The sequence below is a fragment of the Mchenga conophoros genome, linkage group LG3 (genome assembly GCF_057382185.1).
Source record: "Mchenga conophoros isolate Kocher_MC1m ecotype Shallow Benthic linkage group LG3, M_conophoros_male_GT1.1, whole genome shotgun sequence".
In the NCBI taxonomy this organism is placed as follows: domain Eukaryota; kingdom Metazoa; phylum Chordata; class Actinopteri; order Cichliformes; family Cichlidae; genus Mchenga; species Mchenga conophoros.
The window spans coordinates 49,431,459-49,440,427 of NC_140528.1; the positions used below are offsets into that span (position 1 = coordinate 49,431,459).

Consider the following 8,969-nt stretch of genomic DNA (forward strand, 5'->3'; position numbering starts at 1 on the left):
TGCTTTACAGAGACATTAAAAACAAAAACAAATTAAAAAGCATGATTTAAAATTGATTAAAAAAAACAGTAGATACAGTAGTTAAAATGTAAGTTTTGAAATTTAAGCTTAAAAGTGTGGATTTGGTGTTTTATTCAAATGCAGCTGAGAACAGGTGAGTCTTCAACCTGGATTTAAATAAACTGAGTGTTTCAGCTGATCTGAGGCTTTCTGGGAGTTTGTTCCAGATATATGGAGCATAAAAGCTGAATGCAGCTTCTCCGTGTCTGGTTCTCATCGTGGACTACAGGAGGAATGCTGACCCACATCCACCCATCCACATTAAGGGGACGGCTGTGAGCAGCTTCAAGTTCCTGGGAGTCCACATCTCCGAGGATCTCACCTGGACGACCAACTGCTCCAAGCTGGTCAAGAAGGCTCACCAGCGCCTCTTCTTCTTGAGGACTCTGAGGAAGAACCACCTGTCCTCAGACATCCTGGTGAACTTCTATCGTTGCACCATCGAGAGCATCCTGACCAACTGTATAACAGTCTGGTACGGGAACTGCTCTGCCTCGGACCGGAAGGCGTTGCAGAGGGTCGTGAAAACTGCCCAGCGCATCGCCGGAGCACCACTTCCTGCCATAAAAGACATCTACAGGAAGCGGTGTCTGAAAAGGGCTGGGAAAATCATCAAAGACCCCAGTCACCCATCACATGGACTCTTCACCCTCCTGCCCTCTGGGAGGCGCTACAGGAGCCTCCGGACTAAGACCACCAGGTACCGGAACAGCTTCTTCCCCACAGCTGTCAGACTCCTGAACTCTGCCTCCTGACATCTGACCCACGTTAACACATGGACTGAACATACACACACCCACAAAAATGACCCCAAATAGAAACAATGCATTTTTCTATACACTCTGTTGTTATTCTTCAAAATCTTTAAAACAAAGAGTTGTTATATTTTCATATTTGAGGTATTCCTCATAAAACATGTTTGTGACATGAGGCCCTTTGCATTTTTATTTATTTTTTCATTAATTTTAAGAAATTGCAGTTTTTGTATCACTTGTATCACGTTTGTATGCTTGCTCGGTATATACTGCAGAAGCTGGGCCTTCCTTCTGAAAGGCACAAGTTGTTCATCCACTGTAACATAATCACTGAGGATGAATTTCTGCCTGCAGTTGACCAGCAACAGGCCCCATATGTAGCTGAAAGCTGCCATGTGGTTTGTTTTCAGTCCATAGGCTCTGGTCCTCTTGTCATCAAAGTGCAAGAAACTGTGAATATCTTTAAATCTTTGAATTGACATAGTGGCCTTGTACCATGGGTTATGCAGAGGACTCCCAAAAAACATAAATGCACATAAATGGTCCACAGGTGCGCATTTGCTGTCAAAATAAAAGACGCGCACCAGATAAGAAGTTGGGACGCTCGTATGCGTACATTAGATGTTCTGGAGGAGGACAGACATTTGTTCAGAACTCTTAAAGATGTTGAAGAAGCAAGCTCCGTAAGCAATTACTTTGGTGTTCCTCCACCGCAAAAGAAGCGCCTATTCTCTGAATTTCCGGGAATACTTTTATTTTGACAGCGAATGCACACTTGCGAACCAATTATGTGCAGCCCTGACTATAAATCATGTATGTTACTGTGTAAAAATTAATTCTAAATCCATCATAAGTGTAAGTGGGACAGTCAGAGTTGCTAAGAATGAAAGTTCCAAAAAAAAAATTCCATAGGAACTGCTTGGGTTCATTTTTGACCCCACTTGTGGAAGAGTGGGGTAGTGATACAAAAACTGCATTTTTTTTAATTAATGAAAAAATTAACAAAAATGCAAATGGCCTCATGTTACAAACATATTTTATGAGGAATACCTGGAATATGAATATATTACAACTTTGCATTTTAAAGATTTTGAAGAAAAACAACCCCTGGGGTCATTTTTGACCCCACGTGTGCATCTAAGGGTTAATTGTGATTCTAACGTATTGTGTTTATTTATTTCATTTAATGTGTTCTATCTGCAAAACAAGTGATCCAGGAACAAAATAAAAGGAAATTGACTCTTTATAACTTACTTTGACACCATCATTTCAAAGTATATAAATGTTTAAAATGAGGTGACTGTATGAAACAGGTAAGCTGAAACAACACTTTTTATTTTATTATAAAATTAATGATATGAAAATGAATATTTACACTAACTACTCTGCATCACCTCTCCAAACGTTTTAATCTGGTAGTTAGTTGTACACCTGAGTGAGGCGAGTGAATGATGGCCGACAGTCAACATATTAGACAGCTTGAATACTTATGTTATATTATGATGTAACTGAAGAACAAGAAAAAGCAGGTCACAGAAATACTGAAAGCTTTACTTGAAGTTGGTCAAGATGATAATTAAAAAGAAAAAAAAGTCACAATAGACACAAAACAAAAAGTGCATATTGTACAAAATCTTAACTGATTTCATTTTACCTACTACAGAGAGTAGATTACAAGACATTTTAAGTGTGACATTTCTGAAAGCCATATTTCTTAATTTAAGAGCACATTGTGTAGAATAAAATGTATCCAGTTGATTTTATTTTTAATTAGTTATTTTCTCATTGGAACAACAACTGTGTATTAATGTAATATTTTAAAATGATATTTTAATATTGTGTTATAGGATACCATAACACGTTACTGTCTAATTGTTCTAGTTCCATTGATTTGTAGAGCTTTGTTTGCCATTCCTTCTATGTCCACTAGTTTACTTAATTTGCCAACTACTAACTAACTAACTTTTACTAACTATTATTATGCTGTAATAATATGCTATAATTTTTAGAGGAAAATGTTACTGATTCTGTTGTTATTAGGCTGTGTGGCAGGCCGGACAAAATATGCAGATCAAAAATAAGGAAACTAAACTGCAAATTTTCTACCACAAAACTGGGAGGAGCACAGCTATAAGGGAGAACACAACAATTTTCATAGCGGAATGCAGATGTCATACAAGTATTTTCCTCATTTGTGTCTGTAGACTGTAGAATCAAAGCAATCCACTTCCTCTTCTCCTATAAATGGGCTGGTCGCTCCGGAGAACACACTGACCAGCTGGCTGCTCTTGATTCTATTATGGAGACAATTTAAATTTAAATTCTAAATTAAGTATGCTGCAGCAGTATATTAAAATTGCAAATAGAAGGTCACCTTTTTCTTATAATCAAGCACAAACATTGTTCATTTGTTGATTATATGTATGTTTTCGTTTAACCTAATTACAACTGAAAATCTCTAAAAAAAAAAAAAATTAACGAACTCATGCAGCTTTGTGAAGCAAACCAAAGCAGGTCGAGTGACTCATTGAAATATGGAAGCCTATATAGAAACTGTATGTAAGGGGGGAAAAGTACAATTCTAATAAGTTTGAAATCCACTTTTTCAAATTCAAAGAGATTTCAAAGCTGTTCCTGGCTGATGATCCAACACTACTTTATCAGTGGTCACAGTGATGTGGTCATAGAGGCCAGCTCGTTGTGACAGTTGTTTTTTAGTTGTTGTTGTTTTGTGTATTTGTTTAAATTTATATTGTCTTTTCAAATCCAGCTTGTGTTTACTGCAATGACAGTGTGTTTGTGTGTTTGAGACTACTGTCATGCTGAAAAAAGAAAGAAAAGAAAAAATAATTATTATTTTCCAATCAAATTCACACACAGAAAACACTTTTTGTTTGTTTGTTTGTTTTATTCTTTACTGGCCAAGCTAATTTTTGACAGATTATGATATAAATGAATACATGTCTCAAAATTATTTTTTTAAACACTGATTGTCTGTCTGCATTTTACACTACACTTTCATTACACTTCATCATTAATGTAATTCACTTGATACTTGAGACAATACTTAATTTTTATTTAGCATATATTTGAAGAAAATAATAATTTAAAAACTGTTCTGATCTAACATATTTTGGTGCATCTAGAAGAACAAGTTGTGGGAAAAAATAAGCTGCTAGATTTAAAATAGATTTAAAATTATAGTATGTACAAAATAGTAACCAATGTGGCTGGCCCACCTTGGTTACTTTTAAAATTCACTACTCATATGTCAACACTTCTCTTATTACAAATAAATCAAGTGTGCACATTTAGTCTTTTTATATTTATTTGTGACCTGCAAACCACCTTTAGAAACGTCACTGCGGCGACTCACATATTTGTTTCTGTCTGTGGGTTTCTCATGTGGTTTTTATCTAAGATGTCGAGAAAGCTCAATGTGTGATCAGCATCACACCAATGCACTGTTTAAAGAGTAACTTTCAAGGTTCCATAAATATCAAAATGCAAAAGTCAGTGGTTTCTTTTTTTTCTAACCTAGTTAACTCTTTGAGTAGTCCTTAACTGAACTCCTAACCTTAGCCCTCTTCAATAATAATAGAAGATGTTTAGCTCAGGTTTATTATTCTTCAAAGTTTTGGCACTAGCAAGTTGTCAAAGCTTTTTCTTACTATAGCTTTTTAAGCAGTTAAGGGTGTTAGATCTTTTGTGTTTGTCAATGATGGGTAAATTACCTTTCATCATTCTTGGTTTTGTGATGACAGCATATGTCGCCTGGGTTGACTCCACCTCACTGGCCTCTGCAGACATTAAAACATAGAGCCGAAAAACATAGACAGAAAATTGTTATGGAAAATGTGCTTGTCACAATATTAATTATTTTGATGAGTTTTTATAAGGCTAACTATTGCATTTACTGGTCATTACAGGACAAGGTCAGATTTCAAATATTACAAAATACAAAAACCAACAGATGAGAACAGTTCATACCTACATATACTCAGTATTTGTCCTTACCTGTGTGTGGGGACGAGGAAGACTGGAGGTTAACAGTTTTATATATATATATATATATATATATATATATATATATATATATATACCAGACTAACTGGTTATTACTGGTATGAATATTTAGTCAAAACTACTTAAGCTTACTTTGCGTCAGTGGCATTTCTTCAGTGTGACCTAGGATTTTTTGTTGATATTTCAGCCAATAAAGGAGGCCTGCCAGTAGCAGCAGTAGAACCATCATAGAAACACTGACACCAAGGTATAGGTGAAAATAACTGTCTTCAGTTTGAGCACGAGTTTCCAGGCTTCTAACAATTAGCCAGCTCTCTGCTGATTCTCCAGTATCAGAGATGCTACATTTGTAGACTCCTTCATCAGATTTGGAAACAGTGGGGTTCATCATGCTTCCTGTTGGACTATGACCAATGGAGATGCCACTTTTATAGAAATCAGCAGTGAAGTTAGATTTTTTGTCCTTTTTTCTACAGTGTAAGGCCATGTTATCTCCCTCCGTTACAGGATTCACAGGGCTGTCCAGGATCACAGGACCACCTAAATGGCACATGATTTGTTAACATATAAAAGTTTCACCTACTACAGACAGTAGATTATTTATCATTTTGATTAAATTGTTGTGTAAAACATATCACATGTACCCGAATCAGAGTGCACAGAAATTTGTGTCGTTATGCTGTGTTTATAATGAGGACGTTTTTGTTTGTTTTTTCTATCAGGAAAAAATATCATATTACGTGCTTGGCTAAATGTGCAATTTCAAAACATATTGACTTACAAAGTCTGCGAAGTTTAAATGAGAAGGTGTAATTCCCTCTTTACATACCAGTTACAGTGATGTTGACTGTGTTGGTTGTTTGTATTCCTGCTATTTCACACCAGTATTCTCCACTGTCACTTGATGGATATGCATTACTAATATTGCAAGGTCCAGTAGATGTTTCCCAGGTAGACGCACATGGTCTAACATGTCCCTTTGTCTTTTTCATCACTCTCCATCCAGTCAGTCCATTCAGTCCTTCACAGCTAATTGAAATTGACTCTAGTTCAAAGAATTGCTGTCTATTTGGAACAACCTGAGGAAAAGCTGAATCTAAGACAGAAATCAAAGGATAAATTGAAGATGATGAAAAAAATTACCATGACAAACATTTTTGAATTTGAGAAAATATAGCTGGAGGAAAATTTGGGAAAAGTTTGTTAGGTTAACTGGCAAAAGGTCAGTGACATGTTTGGGTATTTAGAAAAGAAAATTTTGGAGAGACAACGTTTCTCAGAAGTACAGATGGGTAGGCATTCACCAATCTATGAAAAAAAATGTTCCTACACAAATTGTGGAACAAATTAATAATGTTACTCAGTGTAAAATTATGAAGACTTTGAATATGTTACCATCTACTGTACATAATATAATCAAAAGAGTCAAAGAATGTGGAGAAATTTCTGTGTCCAAAGTACAAGGTGAAAAATGAATACTGGATCCCTGTCATCTTTAAGCATGACCTGTTCCTAAAATCACCGTTCAAAGAATAAGACATATGTGAACATGATTGACAAACATATCCATCTTTTTTCAACAAAGGCTGATTTAAAATCACCTCAGAGTATAAAACCAGTCTGTGGTCTGACAAATTTAAATTAGACATCATTTTTGGAAAACCTGGATGGCACATCCTTTAAGCTAAAGAAAAGAGGAACCAGCCAGCTTGCTATCAGCATTCAGTTTAAAAGCCTGCACCTTTGATGGTATGGGGCTGCATTAGTGCCTACAAACTGCCACCTTGCACATCTGAAAAGGCACCATCAGTGCTGAAATGTATATACTGCTTTTACATGACTATATGCTCCCATCCAAAAAATGTCTTTTACAGGGAAGGTGTTGCATATTTGGGTAAGATAATAATAAAACTGCATCCTGCATCTTTTGCAACAGCATGGCTTCAAAATAGAAGATTTTAGGTTGTGAATAGACCTGCCTTCAATTAAGATCTTTCATCATCTGAAAACATTTGGTACATCATGAAATGGAAAATATACAGATACATATCAGATAAGAATAAGAAATATTCTTCTGTCAAAAGTCCAGTAACGGATCTCCTCAGTTCCCAGACATTAAGACATTATTAGACTATTGTTAATAAGAAAGGGGATGCTACACAGTCGGGAACATCTATTTTGAAATGGATTGTTGATGTCAAATTTACAATGAGTTAATGTTTTCCTTTGGTTTAATCATTTGAAAGGCTATGCGTATAATATGTTAGTATGAGAATTTATTATTTTTTCCTTAGAAATAAGGCTGTACTATATTTTTGCTGTGAATACATCTCCGCAAGCATTTAACTACGTACCATGTCTTTGAAAATCTCCAAAGTCAACTGTTGTCACCAGCAGCAACAGCATATTCATCACTGCAAAAATGAAGAAACATAATGATTTGCATAGATGTTATATTTTTAATATTTTCTTTTAATTTGTTTTAAATATATACATATTTTTCTCATTACTCCCATGCACATGTTTTCGGAATGACTGACTAAATAACTTATTGTAGACAGAGAAACTCAGTACTCACACAGTCTGATGCCTTGAGTTCTGACCTCCATGTTGTCTTGTTGCTGACTGTGTGAGTGTCAGAGTGAAAGAAAGTCTTTTCTTCATAGGAACTTCCTCTTCCTGTGTTTCTTGTGGTGATTGAGAGAGCAACAGGTCTTCCTTTCCGAGAAACCCTTCTAACAGATATATATTCCTAATTATATAATATAAGAAGTAAAAAAATAAGGTTTGTGTGTGTGTGTGTGTGTGTGTGTGTGTGTGTGTGTGTGTGTGTGTGTGTGTGTGTGTGTGTGTGTGTGTGTGTGTATAAGATATAGGCATACAGAAGACAGCAGATCTTTTGTATATACACACACACACACACCACACACACATACAGGGAGTGCAGAATTATTAGGCAAATGAGTATTTTGTCCACATCATCCTCTTCATGCATGTTGTCTTACTCCAAGCTGTATAGGCTCGAAAGCCTACTACCAGTTAAACATATTAGGTGATGTGCATCTCTGTAATGAGAAGGGGTGTGGTCTAATGACATCAACACCCTATATCAGGTGTGCATAATTATTAGGCAACTTCCTTTCCTTTGGCAAAATGGGTCAAAAGAAGGACTTGACAGGCTCAGAAAAGTCAAAAATAGTGAGATATCTTGCAGAGGGATGCAGCAGTCTCAAAATTGCAAAGCTTCTGAAGCGTGATCATCGAACAATCAAGCGTTTCATTCAAAATAGTCAACAGGGTCGCCAGAAGCGTGTGGAAAAACCAAGGCGCCAAATAACTGCCCATGAACTGAGAAAAGTCAAGCGTGCAGCTGCCAAGATGCCACTTGCCACCAGTTTGGCCATATCTCAGAGCTGCAACATCACTGGAGTGCCCAAAAGCACAAGGTGTGCAATACTCAGAGACATGGCCAAAGTAAGAAAGGCTGAAAGACGACCACCACTGAACAAGACACACAAACTGAAATGTCAAGACTGGGCCAAGAAATATCTCAAGACTGGTTTTTCTAAGGTTTTATGGACTGATGAAATAAGAGTGAGTCTTGATGGGCCAGATGGATGGACCCGTGGCTGGATTGGTAAAGGGCAGAGAGCTCCAGTCCGACTCAGACGCCAGCAAGGTGGAGGTGGAGTACTGGTTTGGGCTGGTATCATCAAAGATGAGCTTGTGGGGCCTTTTCAGGTTGAGGATGGAGTCAAGCTCAACTCACAGTCCTACTGCCAGTTTCTGGAAGACACCTTCTTCAAGCAGTGGTACAGGAAGAAGTCTGCATCCTTCAAGAAAAACATGATTTTCATGCAGGACAATGCTCCATCACACGCGTCCAAGTACTCCACAGCGTGGCTGGCAAGAAAGAGTATAAAAGAAGAAAAACTAATGACATGGCCTCCTTGTTCACCTGATCTGAACCCCATTGAGAACCTGTGGTCCATCATCAAATATGAGATTTACAAGGAGGGAAAACAGTACACCTCTCTGAACAGTGTCTGGGAGGCTGTGGTTGCTGCTGCACGCAATGTTGATGGTGAACAGATCAAAACACTGACAGAATCCATGGATGGCAGGCTT

General features: G+C 37.1%; 1 protein-coding gene across 1 annotated transcript; it reads right to left on the reverse strand.

Moving 5' to 3' along the window:
• Nucleotides 1–4,959: 4,959 nt before the first annotated feature.
• On the reverse strand, nt 4,960–7,450 carry LOC146579178 (uncharacterized). The gene is made up of 4 exons (XM_085267934.1): nt 7,420–7,450; nt 7,196–7,255; nt 5,671–5,937; nt 4,960–5,387 (listed from the first exon to the last, which is right to left on the reverse strand). Exons 1-4 carry the CDS (start codon nt 7,448–7,450, stop codon nt 4,960–4,962), a joined length of 786 nt encoding a protein of 261 aa, XP_085124060.1.
• Between the last annotated feature and the right edge of the window lie 1,519 nt (nt 7,451–8,969).

Coding starts and splice junctions, on each gene's coding strand:
- LOC146579178 (XM_085267934.1), bottom strand. CDS start 7,450: ATGGAGGTCAGAACTCAAGGCATCAGACTGT. Junction 7,256..7,419: donor AACTCAAGGCATCAGACTGT/GTGAGTACTGAG, acceptor TCATTTTTGCAG/TGATGAATATGCTGTTGCTG. Junction 5,388..5,670: donor AGTCAACATCACTGTAACTG/GTATGTAAAGAG, acceptor AAATCATGTGCC/ATTTAGGTGGTCCTGTGATC.